The sequence below is a fragment of the Equus asinus genome, chromosome 27 (genome assembly GCF_041296235.1).
Source record: "Equus asinus isolate D_3611 breed Donkey chromosome 27, EquAss-T2T_v2, whole genome shotgun sequence".
Taxonomy (NCBI): domain Eukaryota; kingdom Metazoa; phylum Chordata; class Mammalia; order Perissodactyla; family Equidae; genus Equus; species Equus asinus.
This window is the reverse complement of record NC_091816.1, coordinates 18,464,176-18,485,583: the sequence shown is the minus strand read 5'-3', so window position 1 is coordinate 18,485,583 and position 21,408 is coordinate 18,464,176. Positions and strand designations below refer to the sequence as shown.

The 21,408-nt window shown below is 34.5% G+C and overlaps 1 protein-coding gene across 1 annotated transcript in view; it reads left to right on the top strand.

Annotated features, from left to right (window-relative positions):
- Positions 1-521: 521 nt before the first annotated feature.
- Positions 522-21,408, top strand: part of MSR1 (macrophage scavenger receptor 1) — a 74,366-nt gene continuing 53,479 nt past the window's right edge. Inside the window, exons 1-4 of the mRNA XM_014847816.3 lie at positions 522-754; positions 11,806-11,912; positions 14,406-14,519; positions 20,095-20,507. Of these exons, the coding sequence (XP_014703302.2) occupies positions 11,810-11,912; positions 14,406-14,519; positions 20,095-20,507 (630 nt within the window). The 5' untranslated portion in view covers positions 522-754; positions 11,806-11,809. The remainder of the gene's footprint in view (positions 755-11,805; positions 11,913-14,405; positions 14,520-20,094; positions 20,508-21,408) is intronic.

Genomic DNA, 21,408 nt, shown 5'->3' with positions numbered 1-21,408 from the left:
ACTTGAATGTGATCAAATACATGAGATGAAAAGTGTAAAACTCTGGCAAAGTGGTAGAAAGTGAAGGACATTCCTTTCCTCTGACCCCATACCTGGGACCCCTTTCCTACACTCTACTCCTGGGGAAATAACAACTTGTTAGATGCTCGAAAGAGGTCTAGAGATAATGCTAATATCAGTATAGGTTGAGCTGAAGTAAGCATTATTGGATTATTACGTTTTCTTAGTAGGCATCCATAGTCTTTCCTCCTGTGTTTGAAGCTAGAGGTAAAAGATATAGGAAAAAGGATGAAGAAAGACAAATCACTTAAACATGGAGTCTTGCCTCAATGTTATATAGGATGAAAGAGGAGATAATATGAATTAGTAGAAGATAATGAGATTAATAGAAGATAATAGATAATGAGAATATTACAGAAGGCATTCATATCTTATAAAAAGTGAAAGATTAATCTACCATATATTATGTACCCTATTACAATAATCCTCATTTCTTTTCACTTTACTTCTCTTTTTTTTATGATATCCTAGATAGAAAGAGGAATGAGTTATCCGACAAATTTAGATTTTGCAAACTTGTACATTGATGAGAGTCCTATTGAAATACATTGTTAAGAAAGATTTTCAACACACAAATGTGTCATTTCCTTTCTTCATGAACCAGATGGCGAAATACTATGTGATAAAGATTTTAGCTTTCATTTGTAAAGAGAGGGAAGTGGATAAATCAGTGCTGCTGTCCTCAGGATAAACGGTAAAAGAAGTTCATTTTAATATTTTTCCCAAATTGCTTCCATTGAGTATATAAGTCTGTTCTGTGTCTGTGTGTGTTTGTGTACGTGTGTGTGTGTGTATGTGATATATATATATATAAATATATATATATAAAATCCATAATTTATGGTAGAACTTTTTATCCTACTACTAATAATTTGATTTGGTTATTTCAATGATGAAAAATAGAGATTTCTGCAAGGTTTTCTGTGAGTGAAAAACGTGTGTGCATAAATATATATGAAATATACTAAATACTTTGTTGGTTGAACTAGCAAGAAATTTTTGGCATGTAATTGTTCATATTTTATTAAAAAATTATTGACTTTATTCAAAATATGATTAACCATTTTAATTAGTTTCATTTCCTTACTTTTCATATAATAGTTTTGGCTTTAACGTAATACATTTTATTATCTTTACTTTCTCATATAGCAAATATTGGCTGGGCCTTTACTGCATGCACTTCATTGAGCTAGATGTAAGGAAGGAATACAAACAATAAAATACAGTCTCTGTCTTCAGGGAGTTTGTGATCTAAGACAAATAGGTGTAATATAATTTGAGCACCTTAAGTAGGGGGAAAGCGCTATAGATAACTAACATGGGAATGAATGAGAGGCCAAAATTACTTCAAGGGGAGAAAGGACTATTAAAAAAAACTTCATGGAGATGTTAGCATTTAGGTTCATCTTGAAGAATAGGTAAGATTTACACAGCATCAAACAGGGTTAGCATTCTCACTGCCACGTGAGAATAGTGATAGAAAAGTCATAGAATGAGATTATTACATTTTCTGCAGTAATTAGGAGCTGCTATTGTGGACGTACACCACCTACATTCAAATCAGCTCCCCTACACCCTAGTTGTACAACGTTAGCAAGTTACTTAACCATTTTAGGTCTTGGTTTCCTAACCTTGTAAAATGGAGAAAATACTGCTGTGTACCTCACGGAGCTGCTGTGAGGATAAAATTTTAAAAATCCATATAAAAAAATTGACATTTTAAAATAATGGTGAGTCATTTATTGACAGTTGTCTATGTACCAGGGAATTTACAAAAATTATTTTTAATCTTCATAATTCTTTCAATTGATGTAATCATATTTTACATATGTAAAGAAACTGCAGTCAAATAAATTAAAATATTTGCCAAAGATCACATAGCTAGGAAATAGCATAGTCAATATTCAAATCTAGACTTCAGATTTAAAAATGGACGCTCTGTCTTCTTCACTGCCTAGGACGAACATGAGTGGCATCACACACAGTATGGACGCTTCCATTTCTTACCTTAATCCCTCTTGTGAAGAGGCACTGGCTTGACAAATACGTTAATTTTATTTTCATTTCATATATATTTTTAACTGTTCATAAAAAATCAAAGTCTCTGTTTTTAAACAATAAGGAAAGTTACACAGTGATTATTTACCCCAAATTGTAAAGATGAAATGAACCTTAAGAGTTTGATGATAAATCTGAATAGGGACAGTCTTAGAAGAAAGAATGTACAGTATTTATTACATATAAAGAATTTTCACATCTATATAAAGAAAGATCACCTGGGGATGTAAAAACTATTGATATAAATAAACAAAAACCCAAGAAGAAAAATAAATAATAAACAATTACATGGAAATATCTCTTCCACATAATAAAAAATGCTAAATAAAGCCACCTTGAGATATCATTTAACTCTTATCAAAATCTAAATGACTCTAAAATAATTACTACTGAATAATTATTACTAACTAGTGGTGAATTTGGTTTAAAACTGTCATACTCTTATGAATGGAATCTTTGTAAATATTTAAGATCTTTTTAAAGAGCAATCAGACAGTAGATTCAAAGAAGTTTAAAATAGTTTTCCTGACACCTGGTGGTTCAACAAATGGTGAATTATCATAAAGAAACACTTCAAAAGAAGAAAGCTGAATTATGAAAATATTTACAACATCATCATCTATATTAGTAAAACATTGCCTCCAAAGAAGAGGGGAAAAATTTTTCAAAAAGAATTACATTATAGGAAAATGGTTACATAAATAAGATACATATATTTGATGAATTATTATGTAGCCAATCATTTTAAATTTGAAAAAAATCATTTGAAATATAAAAATATTAATAGTATTTTAAAGAAAATATATAAGGTCAAATGATAATGTACATTATGATATCAGCTATGCAACATATATGTGGACGAAGACTCAAATTTCCTATGAAAAATGAAGGTATTTTTTCTTATATTAGGGTGACGGGAATGATAGAAATTTTGTCCCAATTATCTGTAATATTGTTATAATGTTTTTGTAATAAAAACAGGAGAAAATAAAGGCTGTGTTTCCAAACAGGTTTACACTGAAATTCTTTCATTATTGTTTTCCTGCTGGAGCTTCTGTAAGCTTTTCACCCACTTTATAAAAAGCTGAAGTTGCACAGATGTGTTTCACTTCTCATGAGAACATGCTTTTAATAGATTATCCTAACTCAAAAGATTTCTCAATCCTTTGTCAGCGCATTGCGTTTTGGTAAGAATTGTAACTTTATGTCAAGTTATTTTTTCTCTTACCTTTGGAAATGACATTAAAGGCTCATTTGAATTGTGTGAATTGTTCACTGACTGCTAACAAAACTTCACATGTATGTGTGTTCTCTAACGTCACTAAAAAAATTAAAATGATAATGATCAGAGTAAAGAACTGAAGTAATCTAGTAAATCTAATGAATACCGTGGAGGCAAAGTGGGGACATTAGGGATCAAATATTTTGTTTCCGCTTCCTATTAACACAATGCAGAGAAAAACCTTTTATTACCCAATGTGTAACAGAACTTTTTAAATCCCCACATCAGCAAAATACGAACTTTTCTTGAGGCACAACCCCAGATATGAAACCCAGTCATGCTACAAAATATTTTTCATTTCATTTATTTATGTGATTTCTCATAATGTATTTACATATGTGATGAACACGTTTTGAGTGTCAGGAACTCTCTGGTCATTGACCCAAAGAGATAAAAACTCCTGAATCATGGGTCTAATTTGGGTGAAAGGAGGCCAGCAATAGACAAGATAAATGAGGAAAAAATATTTCATGTTAGATGGGGATAAGATCTGAGGGAAAAATATCAAGCCAGGAAAGAGAAGAGGAAGTGAAAAAGAGAGGTTGCAATTTTAAATCTGATGCCCCAGAAATATCTGCCTGAGAGAATGAGGTTTTAGTTAGGACCTGAGCGAGATGGGAAGGTATTTTGAGCAGAAGAGTGACAAGATCCGACTGACTATTTAAGAGGAACATTCAAGACATCATGTGGAGAATAAGCCGGAAGTGAAGAGTGAAGCTGAGAGGCCAGTTAGGGAGCTATTAAGATAGTCCAGGTGAGGAAGAGGATGGAGCTTGGGTCAGGATGGTAGTAGAGGAGGTGATGAGAAGCAATCAGTTTCTCCATAGGGTTTGAAAACAAACCAACAAGATCTGGTGATAGATTGGATGTGGAGGATGAGAGAGGGTGGGGGACAAGGAAGCTCCTAGATTTGGGCCTTATTAGAAATCCAAGTAGTCATGTTGCTAGGTAGTTGCATACATAAGTCTGGAGTTCAGAGGAGACATCTGGGCAAGAGATAGAGGTGGAAGAGTCATCAGCTTTAGAAACTGTATTTAAAGCAATAAGGCTGGAAGATTACCAAGGGAGTGAGTAAAGCTAGAAAGAGGACAAGAACTGAGACCTGACACACTTCAGTGTTAATAGGTTGGGAGATGAGGAGGAATAAGAAGCAGGGAAAACTAACTCTCCTCAAGGTACCATCTCAATGCAATCTTCAGTATCTCTTCTCAACAGAAAAGCATGAGCATGACCAAATTTCTGGTATACACTCAAGGCCTTTCATTTTTTTACCTTGGCTGCTTCTTGATCTCTCAAGAATGTGCTTCTGCCTCTACCGTACATAAAACAGCTCAGAGACATGTGGCAAGATATGGATGTCCCTGCATGCCTTGAGATTCCTTTCTCTTCTTCATGACCCTGACTTCCTCTTCTCCCATAGTGTCCAAGGTTCTTCTTTATCTTTAGGGCTAGTTCGTCTTCCTCTACTTGCCCACTAAATACATTTGTTCTCAAGTTTACGTCCCCCATATTTTTTTCCTCAATAATACTTTCTACTGTTTGATTTTTTTCTCCTATTCTTTGTTAAAGTCCTACTTGTGATGCTTGTTCATCAATTCTTTTAATTTCCTTCTTTTCTTAATGCCTCTTGGATTCTCCCCTTAATTGCCTATCACATTGCTGCTATCCAAGATGCCTGTCTGGGGTAGAGAAAAAAGAGCTGAAACCCAAACATTGGGAAGGCATGGCTCTGAGGAAGTCAGGAGTTGCTGAGCAATCAGATATGGGTCTTGTGCGTGAGAGAGATCTAGAATAAGGCCTTGGCTGCTGGTTTGAGTGATCATGCTTTTCTAGTGCCTGTATATTACTTCTGTATTGTCATATGCCTAACTGTATCATGTATGTTCCACTACACATTAGATAGAAGATAATAAATGATTATAATAATAAATGGATGATATACCAACACCAAAAATGCTGGAAAAAGAAAAGTTAGGTTGATGTAGAAAATTTACCATTTTAGCTAGTTGTATTATTTTAAAAAATCTGATTCTGAGGGGCTGGCCCCGTGGCCAAGTGGCTAAGTTCATGCCCTCCACTGCAGGCGGCCCAGTGTTTCGTTGGTTTGAATCCTGGGCACGGACATGGCACTGCGCATCAAGCCACGCTGAGGCAGCGTCCCACATGCCACAACTAGAAGGACCCACAACGAAGAATATACAACTATGTACTGGGGAGCTTTGGGGAGAAAAAGGAAAAAATAAAATCTTAAAAAAAAAATCTGATTCTGAGACGTGAGATCTGAGCTGGATATTGGCTTGGTCTGTATGCAGGTAGTAGTTCAAGCCATAGAAGTAGACGTCATTCTCAAAAAGAGCATGGAGACTAAGAATAAAAGAAAGTGACAAGAGAAAATGCCAGCAGTCCTGTGACAGCACCATCTATGATTAACCTAACCTTTTTTTTTCTGAAAAAAAATGTACCAATATTTCATATAGTTCATGATGAACCAACCTGCATTATACGCTGCCCCAGAAAACAAACAAAACGTCATGTGATATACTGAGAGGAATATTTTTCAGTCATCATTCCACTCAACAGATTTTAGTGCTCATCTTCCTTTCAGCCCTCCACACCTCTCAGGGGTTTTATACACACTGGATATGGGCAATTAGGGTAATCTACTCACAGAGGTTTATTAGAGGGTTTGTTTTTTCAAAATTTTAATAAATCTACCCAAAGAAACAATAGTATGAAATACAATTATCTACAAAACATTTATTATCATCTATATAAGCCCATAAAAGACAGATCAAAGCTTAGAGGCCTGAAGAAAAACAAAATTGAGCTTAATCTCTATTTCAGGGGGAGAGTGAAATAACCAAAAATGTATTTAATGACTATATATGCATTTTATCACTAGTAATATAAACACCACTGCAGCCAAAGCAAAGAGTAATTTATCACTTAATTTGTGTAGGTACATCTTCATTTTTGAAAAATGGAATCCCCCTTTACATTAAAGATCCTACATTCCCCAGTCATTTCACTATTAAGGCAGTTTCAAATGTTTCTAGGTGAGAAATGTAGCGATATGGTTGTTTGAGATTGTTCCCTCCTATTTCCATCAAGATTTGATTTCATTTAAATTGTATCACAGTGTTAGCTAAAATGATAAAGGTAAAACAGAAGTCCGGATAGATGTTTTCAAGGCAGCTGGCCTGTTTAGACTATTACAGTTGCAAAAGGAAGGTGATATCTTTAGTTTTCTGGCAAACTAAAAGCCAAAGAAAGCAAGTTGGATTGTGCAGTGTTGGATTACAGAAGAGATAGAAACATACCTGCAAACATAATTTTGTCTTCAACTAAAACACAGGAGGAATGGGTTAATCACATAAATTTTTCCCTAAATCACTCTAAGTGATATAGAGGGGACAGTTTCTGTTTTTTTATGATGAAATTATTATAGGTAACATTTATTGAGTACTTACTATGTGCTGGGCTCTAAGTGCTTATTTATTTATTTTTACCTTTTGACCTCTTTCAGCCATTTCTCCCACCTCTTACCCTCTGCTTCTGGCAACCACCAATCTGTTCTCTGTATCTATGAACTTGGTCTTTTTTTTTTTTTTTAGAAACCACATATAAGAGAGATAACACATACATTATTTGCATTTCCCTGTCTGACTTATTTCACTTAGCATAATGCCCTCAAAGGCCATCCATGTTGTCACAAATGGCAAGATTTCATTCTTTTTTATGGTTGAATAATAATCCATTGTATATATGCACCACATTTGCTTTATCCATTCATCCACTAATGGACACGTAGATTGTTTTCATACCTTGGCTATTGTAAATAATGTGGTAATGAACCTAGGGATACATATATCTTTTCAAATTAATGTTTTTGTTTTCTTCAGGTAAGTACCCAGAAGTGAAATTGCTGGATCATATGGTAGTTCTATTTTTAATTTTTGAGAAACTGCTGTATCATTTTCCATAATGGGTGCACCAATTTACATTCCCACCAACAGTATTCAAGGTTTCCGTTTTCTCCACATCCTCAACAACACTTACTATTTCTTGTCTTTTTTGATAATAGCCATTCTGACAGGTGTGAGGTGATATCTCATTGTGGTTTTGATTTGCATTTCCCTGATGATTAATGATGTTGAGTATCTTTTCATGTACCCGTTGGTCATCTGTATATCTTCTTTGGAAAAATATCTAGTAAGATCTTCTATCCATTGTTCAATTAGAATGGTTTTTCTTGCTATTGAGTTGTATGAATTTTTTGTATATTTTTTATGTTAGTCCCTTATCAGACATATGATTTGCAAGTATTTTCTTCCATTCGGCATGTTGTCTTTTCATTCTGTTGATGATTTCCCTTGCTGTGCAGAAACTTTTTAGTTTGATGTTGTCCCATTTGTTTATTTTTGCTTTTGTTGATTTTCTTTTTTGTCAGGTTCAAAAAATCATCACCAAGACCAATGTCAAGGAGCATACCACCTAAGTTTTCTTCTAGGAGTTTTATGGTTTCAGGTTTTCCATTCAAGTCTTTAATCCATTTTGAGTTAATTTTCGTGTACACGCTAAGATAGTAGTCTGTATAGATATATCTTGAATATTATTTTTGGAGTAGGTTGTGAAAGCCAGATTGATTTATATAATCAGAAGAATGAAAGAAGAAATTGATGAGTAGGATGCCCCCAACTACATTCTCCTCTGGCCTCTTCTGCTAGGCCCTCTGCCCAGAGCTCCTGCTTCCATGATGCTGATCCACTCTGGTTCCCATGTTCCTCATGCCTTCATGCTCTTTAACGTATTTTCCACCCCTGGAATATTTTTCTTATTCCAAATTCCTGCTCATTTTTCAAAATTCTGATAAACTGTTATCTTTTCTGTATTCCCATCTTAACTAGCCACTTTCCCAAAAGAGTTAATCACTCTCTTTTGGACTATGCCTGTGCTTTGTGTGTATATATACCACATTGTCAGGAGATTATTTATGAAGATTTTAGTCATTCATATTAATGCAGAAAATTGTTGGTGGTTGAGAATGTTCTATACATGATGACCTTGGCATTCTAGTGACTTGCACAATGCTTAATATAATGACTCATACCAGGAATTGGTTGGACTGGCCTATGTGAAGAGATAGGTATTTCTATCCTAAATTCATTGATTGAAAATATCCCAAAATTTATCATTCACTTTTCTGTTTTTACAATGTAGCATCTAGCATTCTAGAGCCCCCTAAAAAAACCCAATGGGATTCTTTCTTTCTCCCAAGAAAAGTCCTTTAAGCCAAGGAGGCTGTGTGGGTTCTAAATTGCAAATTTATTTGAAAGTACATGTGGAGTTTTTGAGCAAGTATATGGACAAAAATAATGTTCATTCTGCTTTATTGAGGCCAAGATTAGATCAGTGAATGATCATCCTGGATTTGCCACTTTCTTTTCTCTTTAAAATATTAAAAAGTTTAAGTTTTCTGTAAGAAGCATTCCTATACGCTTTGACAAAGTTCTGTAATATATGTATTTAAAGGGCTAAACACAGAGGGAGTGGTTTGAGAGAAATCCTCCAAGACAATTTGAGGAATCTGTTGCTAAAGCTCATGAAGATATTTTTTTTCATGAAAACAAATCTTCATTAAAGACATGTTAACAGTCAGATTGCTCAAGGCAAATATCGCGGGGAGAGAGAGAGACAGTTCCTGACTGTCCATTCACGCTGAGGATGCAGGTTGAAGAGTGGTTCTCAAAGAGGGATGGGTATTTGGAACTGTGTGGGGCTGAAGTTTTTGGATATTTGCGGGGGGAAGCAGTGAAATAATGATTAGGAGACATTTTTGACATCTAGTGGGTGGCATCCAGGAGTGATAAACATCCTACACAACTAAGATACTCCTTCACAAAAGGGAATTGTTCCAGCCACAATGCTAGGAATGTTCCCTTCAGGACCACAATGGGATGTGACCATAGCTGGTTGTCAATTGGACCTGACAAAATAAAAACGAACGTTGATAGGAACAGGCTAGAGGGAGTGGCAGTCTCTTTACAGCAAAACATAGTCACCCAGCCGCAAGATTTGGTTCCTGTTCCAGGAAACTATCAAAAGAGTAAGAACGAAGAATAGAAAAATAAAATCTGAAATTATGGGCAAAACCTATTTACCAAAAAGTTCTCTATGAAAAGAAGCACAGCTTTTTGGTCCCTGTATCTCCCAATATCCATCTTGTTTAAAAAACAAAAAGAAAACAACTACATGACACTAATGTCTTACAAAAAAATCAGATCATTCATCCTATAAATATTTATTATTCCTGGTTGCTTTAGGCTCTGGTAATATAACATTGAACAAAACCAGATATGTCCCTTCTCTTATGCAGTTCACAGTCTAGAGAGATTTGCCAGCTTCAATAGGTTTCACTTTTTTAATAAAAATATTCACATCTTGAAGAGAGTAACATAAGAGATGTTTCTTTTGTGTATAAGTGAAAATGGAGTCATAATGTCTCAAATATTAGGACCAAAGCCATCATCAAACACGTGCAGAAGGGGCCAGAAAGCTGACTGAAAGGAAAGGATTTCTAGTTACATAGCAGGTGTATCTAAATGTATACTTTGTGAGCCCATCCTTTATAAACTTGAGCTCAAAGTTAAAAATCTTTGTCACATAGTCCCAATTGCTTTAAACTATAGTTTTGAAATGAATTTAACTAAGCTTTATTGTCATCTCAGTTTTTAAGATTTTGTTTTTTTGAGGGCCAGCCCCCATGGCCTACTTGTTAAGTTCAGCACACTCTGCTTCTGTGGCCTGGGTTTGGTTCCTGGGTGTGGACCTACACCGCTCTGTTAGCGGCCATGCTGTGCTGGCAGCCCGTATACTAAAAAATAGAGGGAGATTGGTATGGATGTCATCTCAGAGCAAATCTTCCTCAGCAAAAAAAAAAAAAAGAAAGAAAAAAAATTGTTAATTTGTTTTGCTTGGAAAGTAAAACTGTCATCCAAATCAAATAGTAGAGTAAATTCAAAAGGTAGAAATGGCAATAGAGGTTGGATCTGAATTATCCAATTTAGTTTTCTATAATGGTCAATTTTCCCCGATAATTATTTATTTCTTTCACTTTGCCTCTGCCTAAGAAAAGAGGAGGTAGGTCCTATACCTTCCCCCTCCCCCCCTTCCTCCACAGTGGCCAAACATTTAAATACACTTCTTGGTCAGATCAATAGGATTTACAGAAACTCCGACCAATCCATAGGATGATACGTGTACAAAGATTGTCATTGCAAACAGCAAAATAAAGAATCTCCTGATAATATTTAAAACAATATATTGACAGGAATTGAGTCACATCCTTACTTGTCAATATCTCTCCCCAAGGCAGGATGAGCATTTCATACGAACGATTGTCCTTCATTTCCTGGACAAGATGTGAATTTGGTGTCCTGGAGCTGCCAGTGTACTCAGTTACAATTACGGCTGTGTTAAATCCATAACTTAGCATTAGAGAAAATAAGAAATGATCAGAAGATGTTGGCTTCATGCTAAATTTATCAATCAAATGAACTCAACTCTTTCCAAGAAAAAGTCATACAATTTCTTTTGACTGAAAACGATCTTAAAATGGGTCCTCAGACTGGCAGGAGCAGCGTTGCTAGATAACTTGTTGAAATTGCAAATTCATGACCCTCACCCCAAATATCAGAAACTCTGGGGGTGAGGCCCATCAATCTGTTTTTAATCAAGTCTTTCAAACGATTCTGATGCATCTTAAAGAGACACAGGCATAGATTATGTCATAGAATATAGATTGTGCTTAAAAAGGTACAAGGACATTTTTGTGATACTGCCAGTGTATAATGAGAAAAGCCCTGAACAAGTATATAAATACAAGGGAAAAAAAAAGAAATCAAAAACTTTTTCCTGTTGTTCCTAATCTAGTAACTAGACTTCATCTTTCCAAAATGATAAACAGATGCCTTGGCAAAAGGAAAACTGACTCATGAAGCTCTGATAAAAGGTCACAGGAAATATTTCTCCAAACTTTGCACATATGTTTGTTCTAAGGGAAACTATTTTTTCTTTTCAGCTAAACAGTTGTTTTCTGTCACTTGGGAAAATATTTTTCTAGCTAAGAAAAAAAACTACCTTTCATTCTCAAAAAACACACACCTACAAATAGATACACATTTGTATGTAGAAATATACTGGAGTAGGTTCCGTTAAGTATTTTAATGTTAAAATTACAAGTCATGGGTAGGTTTAATTTATGGCTCTATATGGCAGATTTGTAAATTTAGCCAACTAATTATGCTTGTTTCCTTGCTATAATTATAAAATTCAACTTGAAACATTATGCCAAAAGTCCTTAGCCATTTCGTGTGTAATAATATATTTTTCCATGTGTTTAATAGAAGTATGGAGCAGTGGGATAGCTTTTCTGATCAACCAGAGGACGCTGACAGCTGTACAGAATCTGTGAAGTTTGATGCTCGCTCAATGACAGCTTTGCTTCCTCCGAGTAAGTAGGAGGTTGGAGTGCCCATGGAGGTTGCCCTTAGAGTTATTGACATAATATAAAATTATAATCTTGAGACTTGCCTTAAATGTGTATAAATGTTAAAATAATACTCATTGGATAAATCAGTCTTCTCCTCTCTTGACACAGAATAGAAAATAAGCTTAACTTGAAGTAAGGAAGCATTGTAATAGATTAAATTAGTCTACAATATTGATTGAGTCCTCTGATTTCCCAGGCACTGGACTAGGTCCTGGGGATGACTGTGACCCTAGCACCATGAATATTTAGAAATCATGGGTAGTCAGTGCTTGTGTTAGTTTCTTAGGGCTGCTGTAACAAATTCCCACAAATCAGATGGCTTAAAACAACAGACATTTATTCTCTCATACTTCTGAAGGCCAGAAGTCTGAAGTCAAGGTGCTGGCAAGGTAATGCTCCCTTTGAAGGCTCTAGAGAAGAATCCTTCTCTGCCTATTCCTAGCTTCTAGTGGCTCCTGGCAATTCTTAGTGTTTCTTGGCTTATAACTGCATCATTCTAATCTCCTCCTCCAGCTTCACACGGTCTTCTTGCCTGTGTCTTTATGTGTCCTCTTCTCTTCTTATAAGGACACCAATCATTAGATTAAGGCTCACTCTAATCCAGTGTGGCCTCATCTTAACCAGATTACACCTGCAAAGATTCTGTTTTCAAATAGGATCACATTCACAGGTAACCAGAGTTATGACTTCAACAATATCCTTTTGAGGGACACAGATCAATCCACAACAGTGCTGAAAGAGATTTGGCACAGGTTACAGGGGCTCCATAGAAGCAGTGCTCAGCTGTATCTGCACAGGCTCCTTTAAGGCAGCAGGATGGCGTGGCTTATAGCTCTGCTAACTTTTAAAGAATGAAGCATTTCCCCAAAAGGATGGGATGAGTGGGGAAGGAACCATAGAGGTTTTTCAGTCAGAGGAAGCAGCAAATACAAAGTTATAGGATTATATGTGAGTTCTTACATAGACAAACCTGAAATACAGACTACAACCCAAGGCACGATGCATCTTGTGTGCTGTGCAAACGGTGGATGAGAGAATGTGACTACCATGACACAGAGGAAAAAAGATAATAGTAAAAGCTGTTAGGTGGTGGAGCTGTTGAGAGATTGGTGAGGGAGGACAGAGGCATTGGGGACCTAGAAAAGGCAACAGAAAGTTTTGAGAACTATTTAAATGGCAGAATACTGAGAATTTATTGTAAATTGGAGATGAGAGAGAAGATGACTCCTGGGTTTTAGGCTTAATCAACCTGGCAGATGTAACATCCCAGCTTGCTTGTATTGTGGGTTGTTCTTTTTCTCCTTCCTTAGATTGTTTCATTCCTATTTATTTTTCTTTTCCTTACTTAAAAATTTTCTCTCCTTTTCCTTTCACTTTCTCATAGAACATTATTAAACAATATCTAAATTTTGTGTTAAATTTAGGAGTTTATAACCTGAAAACAAAATTTACTTCTTTTTTGGGCCAGCCCTGGTGGCCTAGCAGTTAAGTTGGGCACACTCTGCCTCAGCAGCCTGGGTTGGGTTCCCTGGCGAGGAACTACACCACTCGTCTATCAGTGGCCATGCTGTGGCAGTGACTCACATACAAAATAGAGGAAGGCTTGGCAGCATATGTTAGCTCAGAGCAAATCTTCCTCAGGAAAAGAAAAAAATTACTCCTTTTTCTTTGAGCAGTATAAACAATGGCCATAGGAAAGAAGTTTTTAATGGAAGTTTTATTCACCTAACCAGAGAAGTATCTTCCTCTTCTACTAAGATTCCCCCTACATCATTATCTTTTCCACAGTTAGCATCCCATTATATGAATCACTCTTCCATATAAATGAATAATACTAAAATATTAATATGTGCTGAAATATCCAGAGGATAGGCTTCATTGATCCATTCCAAAGTTTACTCAAAATGTGAAAACTTTTGTTTATTTCATTTCTTTCTTTTTTTTTTTACATTGTATTCAGATTATAAGAGGTATCCAAATAAAAAATTAGTGAGATGGATTGGAAAAGAAAATTTGCATAATTATCATCAAAAATAAATTTCTATCTGATTTAAAATCTTAAAGAATTCATAATTATATAGTTACTTGAGTAATTTTATTTTCACTCAGAATATATTCCCACATGAAACAGAAGAATAAAATTTATGTTTGCGTATGTTGGACGGTATTAAAGTTGCCAACTAAATGCCCCAAAATGAGACAAGTACAACTTGCAGAGGATAGTAACTTTGTCATGGATGTTTCGTGAATGGATAAGTAAATCAAATGTCCATAGTTACGCCTGTACTGGCTTTTTCTGTGACTGTCGTTTTTGCTTCCTCCCAAATAAGCAAGGACCTATTTTTTTTCCCTTTTTATTCTAATAGTCTTGGTAGTGACAATATAATTGGAGATTACAAGAATCTTAAATAAGGGTGAATTTTCTAACAGTAGGTTTGGATTTTGTTTATTTAGATCCCAAAAATGGCGCTGCCCTTCAAGAGAAACTGAAGTCCTTCAAAGCTGCCCTGATTGTCCTCTATCTCCTTGTGTTCGCAGTTCTCGTACCCATCACGGGAGTAGTGGCAGGTACAGTATTCTAGAGTTCTGAAACTCAGCCGCCTATCCTGTGAATTAGTGATTGTAGAGGCAAAAAGAAGCATTCAATCTTTTGAATATGGGAGATTCAAAAGGGAAACTTCATGTCACAAAGTGTTCCTCAAGTTTATTAAATGAAAAAGTAGATTCTGCAAAGTTATTATGTGAAAAAAGAAAAGAAAAGAAACAGAATAGAAAATGAAAGATTAAGATAAAAATATAGGTGTGTGAAGGTAAGATGGGAAAGATTAGATCATTACAAAAATATGTTATCCTCTGAAGTCCTGTATATTTCTGGCAGTGGATCACAAATTTCATGTTAAGTATTCTAGTTACCAATGTGAAGATATAAACATGATCATTTACATTAATGTGTAAACTATAAACAAAAGCTTATTGTTCAGGAAAAGCTTTTCTATTCTTAGTATTGAGGACAAATGAAATATTCCTATAAGTCTTCAAAAAGAGGAGACCTTGTAAAATCTTGGCCTACACCTCGTTGGTATCAATATAGTTTATATAGTCAGATGTTTCATAAAGCTATTATTTAAAACACCTCTAAAAATAACCTGATATCATCCTCTTAAAAAATATTTTAGAGAAAACACTTGACGCGGGCTCAACATATTTTCCAGGTACATATTTCTTTGGAGAGTCAGGCTTGAATTGGGAATAGATTTGAGGCTTTCCACAGGGGTGGATGGCTTGCATATACCTCAAGCAAATCCATAAATATCATTCTCTTCAGTAGCATTTTTGATGGACTTGATTGGTATTTGAATTTATATGCCTTGTCGCTCTCCTCTTCTCTCTGACTGGCAAAATGTCTGGACATATGCTCTCACAGGAGAGAGGCCAGGAGTAAGATACATTTTTAAGTGCATACTAATCAGCTTAACAAGAAAATGTTCTTAAATACAGGGATAAACCTCCCCTGCTAAGAGGCAACCTAAAGGAATACTCCAACACAGCTAAAATTCTGTTAACAAAGAAATGATAATGAAACAACACAGTGGTGACAATACTATCATCTTTGAGTATTTACTGGGCTATAAACTTTCCACAGATTATCTTAAGACACCATTACAATCACCCTTCAGTAGACATATATTTAACCTTTTTATCCACAAAAGGAAAATGAGACCGCTCAGTAGTGGAGCTGGTCTTGCTACTCATGACTCTTAACTCCTAACTCTATGGTCTACTATCTCCCAGTGTAATTGGGTTTTTAATAACAAAATATGGTTGGCCAATAAAATACTAAACAGAGTGGCCATAATTTTATCCAGGAAAATATTTTCCACAGGTAAAAATTAACTCCTATTTTGACCATTAAAAACAAACAGAAACAAAAAAACCAACCACAACAAACTAAACTGATTAACCAACCAACCAACCTCAACCATCCTAAGGAAAAGGACCTGATGTGTCTGCCAGTAAACAGTTAACTTCCTGGTGAACTAAAGTTATCTGTATGTTGTTCATGTATATGCTTATCTGTAGTTTGAAATGCATAACTGAAAGAAGTTTCATTGTTTGGGATCATTAGCTATAAACCAGTTAGAATTTGGGTGAATTTCTTTACTTTTATACAAACTATTGTCCGCAGAGGCAACCCTAGGGAACACAACTTCTTCCTAAGAGGCCCATGCAAAATGCAGACAAAAGTCTGAAAAGCATTCAGGGTTCTAACCAAGTTCAAAGTCTCTGGGCTATTCAAAAATACCAAGTCAATACATTTGTTCTCGAGTTGGCAATGATTGATCTGAAGTAGTTTTGTTTTCTAAAACTACAACAGATACCTATAAAGCCCGGACAAGAAGCTGAAAATGTTCAAATCTTTTAAGGTCACATTAGCACCCAAATTTACCAGAATATGGAACAGATCTCACTGTGTCTATCATATTTGAATAATAAACATGGACACTCCATTTACAACTTCAATTAAGTTGTAGATCAAAATATTTTCAAAAAAGGAACTAGATTGTAATACGTATCTCTACTTGATATCAAAAAATTACAAATATAGACAAAATATGTGTGTAAAATGATAGAAATTACTCTGTTTTGGAAATGAATTGATGGATGAAATAAAATGTCATGCATAAATGCTCTACTTAAATTTCAAATGTCTTATACATTGAAAGATATTACTTCATTATAAATTCTACTCCATATGCTACCGTTTCTTAAAGAAGCTACTAGATCGCTATCACGTTATAACAACATAATAATGTCTCTGGACAATAAAATATAATCTGGAATTAATGCATATAAATTGTTACTGAAATATCAAAGATTCTTTAGCTCAAAATAATATAAAATTTTTAGTAGGATAGGATATTACCAACTTGAAAAAGTAAATGTGATCTATAAAATCAAATATGACTCTCTGCCTAGGTGTTTGCACAAGCTGTAAAAGTTTGTCGCTTTCCTATGGGAAATAGAACAGTCACAAAATGCCATCTCTCTGATGATAATGAACAAAGGGAACATTTGAAAATATGAACTCTGGCATTCTTTACCTAGATTTGTGATACAGAGTTAAACAATTTTAACAACGGTAAAGATTAAATTAGTTTTCATTCAGGATTTGGAAAAACAAGCCATGTTGTATTTTTAAAACTATAAGCAAAATGTACCCTTTATGTCAACTCTTATTGAACTTGATATTGAATAAAAACCCTTGGTCCCATGACATTTTGTCAAATCAGTCTTTTATGTCCACACTTTCATTGTTTCCAGTGAAAGTAAAATTATGTAGTTGAGTAATTAGATCAATATGCCTAGTAAAATAAAGCACAGAGACTACTGTGCTCTTTGGAACACCCAACTTCCCACCACTTTTTTCTATTTCACAATATTAATTCTCCCTAATTATCAATATTGGAAAATGGATAAGTCACAGATATTGAATCCAAAATATCAATAATAACAAAAAAGCTGAAAGTTTTCAAATGCTTATTGTGTGCCAGGAAGGGATCTGAGCACTGTATTAGCTCATTTAATTATTTAAATACTGACTATTAGTATCCCATTTATACAAACAGTGAAAAAGAAGCTTTGACAAATTAACTTGTCCAAGGTCATAACTTATAAAGGAAAGAGCAAGACTTACTAACCCAGGCAGTTCTATTCCAGAACATGACTTCTTAACTGCTGCCTAAAAATGCAATAATCAAAATGCAATAATCATCATATAACGAAAATTTTTAAGGGACAAATTTGAGATAATTTTGTAAAAATTGTTAGTTTGGGTTTCTGATTGCTAAGTTCAAAATCCATTTCCAGTCAATTTTATATTCCCAGATTTGCTCAAACAGTGCTTTCTACTTAGTCGGTGCTTAGTAAATAATAAATCATAGAATTGATGAATGCATGATTGAGGCTGTCCAGCCAAAGCTTGTTCCCCACATTTAATTTAATAAATGTGATGAGATTCAACTAAAACACATACTTTTTTGTTCACTTTCTTGATAAATCAGGTATAAAATAATACATACTCAATATGGCCTCTGTTGTGGATCATATCAAAATATGGTCACATATTTTATTAATTCAAGTAATTTTAAAAAGAATGTAACCAGGAGACTATGACATGCGTTTTTTAAAATTGGGATTTAATTGTAAATATATTTAATTCTTATTCTTAATATAATAATAGCTACAGCAGCAACTATCATCAAACAGCTTCTTTAGGTAAAGGTGGTGGGGACAGTGTATAACTAAGATAATATCTTCCATGGATAAAGGCACTTAAATTTGAAGAGAGTTTTCATGTGTGCCAGCTGTGTGCTTTGAAGTTTACATGCCTTATCTCATTTATCCTCGGCACCACTGTTGAGGTAGTAATTACTTTTAGATCTTTGAGCAAACCAAAGTAAGGAGAAGATAAGTAACTTGCCCAGAGTAGCACACCTAGTAATTGAGGAGTGGAGCGAGATTCCAGAATCAGGCAGCTTGCTCTCATTCATATCAGAGGTACACTCAGCTCAGGATGGAGGGAAATGTTTTTCATGCGTTATCTCGTCTAGTTCTCAAAAACCTTTAAAGCTGGTATTATTGCCATATCATTTGTGTTAAGAAAAGTGACAGATCAGATATAGCTGCTTATGTAGATATATTTTTAAACCATATAAAATTATTCCTTTATTGCTCGATAATGGTCAAATATGGGAAATCATATGCATTGAAACTAATGTGAATAAGAGGTTGATATATATGTAGATAAAAGGTAAAAATAATATAGAAAAATATAGAGAAAGATGAAAAAACGACGAAATCTTAACCATCGCTCATTAGTGATACAATAGTGTTTAACATTTTCTTAATTGTGTATAAACTTGTATTTTTATCTTCAAAGTTAATGTTTATGCTTTTCATTTTTTGAAACTGTAAACATGTTGCTCTAGATCCTTTCAGAAGGATAATTAGCTTCTTTAGAGAACATATGCTCATTTGGAAATATATGTCAGCAGCTCTGTATGTCCCCAAAATATCATTTATTAGAATTTTTTTCTTTGGGAAATAATTACTCACAAAATTTTTCATCAAAACATTGAATATATTAGTGGAGACAGACAAACTAAATGTAGGGGTTTTGCCAAATAAATCTGGCAGATCAATACATAGAATACAAGCTACTTTTACTAAAATTATTTTTGTAAAACAATATTAAATAATATGCAAAAGTCTTTGTGATGTAGTATTAATTAAAAAGTAGCTTTCAGATTTTATGTAAAATATAGTCTTGCTTTTGTAATAATAATATGATAGTGGCAATAGAGAACCAGATTTGATATTCATACCCCAAAATGTTAGCATTTAACTCAGGATCGTGAGATTAATGGTAAATTATTTTTCCTTGTTACTCATCTTTTCTAAATTTTCTGCTATGAATATATATTTTATAAGAGGTAAAGAGGAGCCTTATAAAAGGAATATTTTTAGAGTAAAATAATTTGTCCATTTTTCTGCTTCACTAGCTGTAAATTAGGCCTGTATAAAGTGAAAATGACAATTCTCTGCTAGCTTAGTGATAAGATGAGGAAGTTGAATCAACATTTGATTCATACAGTGGGTGACATTAATTCTTCTACTTTTGCTACATATTGTTTTTGCCATCGTCATCGTTTATCTTTGTAATAGCTAACGTATTCAACATGCTCGCTTCAGACACTGTGTTAAGCATTATCTCATTTTATCCTAATAACAGACCTGAGGAGTAGGATACAACGCACTTCATAATCTGTAGAATTTACTCTTACCGTCAAAGCCAAACCCAAAGGCCCAGACGATTCATATGAGCGGCAGTTCAGAAAGATTGACTTAATTCTGAAATAAATTCTAATGTAAAGTGAGAAAAAGAGACTGTCTCTCTCTCAGCAATATGCCCAGTGCGGTTCATACATTGTATATTTAAAATAAATACCTGATTTAGGAAAGTATTCAAGATGTTTGAATGGAATAGAATGAAATGGTATGGAATGGAATGATAGGAAATGGAATGGTGTATGCATTTAAGGATATAGGCCATGACCCTGTTTATTTTTACTTAAATATGCAGCTCAACTCCTGAAGTGGGAAATGAAGAATTGCACAGTTGGTTCAACTAATGCAAATGATATATCTCAAACTCTCACTGGAAAAGGAAATCACAGTGAAGATGAAATGAGATTTCGAGAAGTTGTTATGGACCACATGAGCAACATGGAGAAGAGAATACAATCTATTTCAGACACAGAAGCCAATCTCATAGATTCAGAGCATTTCCAAAATTTCAGTGTGATGACTGAACAAAGATTTAATGACGTTCTTCTCCAGCTGAGTACTTTGGTTTCCTCAGTCCAGGGACATGAAAATGCAATAGATGAGATCTCCAAGTCATTAATAAGTCTGAATACCACCTTGCTTGATCTGCAACTCAATATTGAAACAGTGAAAGGCAAAGTCCATGAGAATACATTTAAACAACAAGAGGTAAGAGTTTTTGTATTGGAAGATCTCATGGTGGGGTTGAATCCATCCTGATCCTATCTCCTCAGACAGCGCAGGAAAAGAAAAGTTGCAAACCCTATTTCAGTATCATCCTCCTTACCCTGATTCCTCTGGCAATCTTACCAGAAGTTTTCAAATGGATTTACCTAGTGCCTTCTTCAGATTTCCACACAAGGGGAATTTTTTTTTCCATTGGATATAGACTTTTTAAAGGTATTTTAATTTTATAAGTCCTGTTAGAATGCCTTTTGAGACTGTCTAAACCAATTATAACTTTTAAATTATCTTATCATATCTGGAGACATAGGTACTCTGTATTTGTAAATTTTACAACAGACCCAAAATTTCTTGATCATCAAAGGAATGGAAACCTAATTTACACGGATAACCTACAAAATCTAAACTTTAAAATAATTTATTTTGTTATTCCCAAGAAATATACATGTTTTTCTGTGTAAAGATAACTATAATTAATGAATTAAATTTTGAATAATGTAGACATCTTATCGTCATAGGATCAAATGCACAAGACAAGAGAGCAAGGCATAGTCTAGACTAATTGTTAGCAAAAGCTTCTTTGAAAAGCGCCAGATGTAAACATTTTAGGCTTTGGGGACCACAGTTTTCTCACCTCTGCTCTAGACCATTCTGTGGCCAACCCTCTGGATTATTTTGTATTGATGAGAAGGAAATTAAGAAGCAAGTCACTTATTTCAAAATTGTATTATTTTTTGTTGTTGAGTAATTATAATTGCTCGTTTCTCTGAAAAATAATCTTATGACTAAAAGTTCACAACTCATGTGAAAAAGTAATCTTTGTATTACAAAATATCTAAGACCTAAGATCATAACTAATGTGAAACCTATCAAATTTCCACCATTG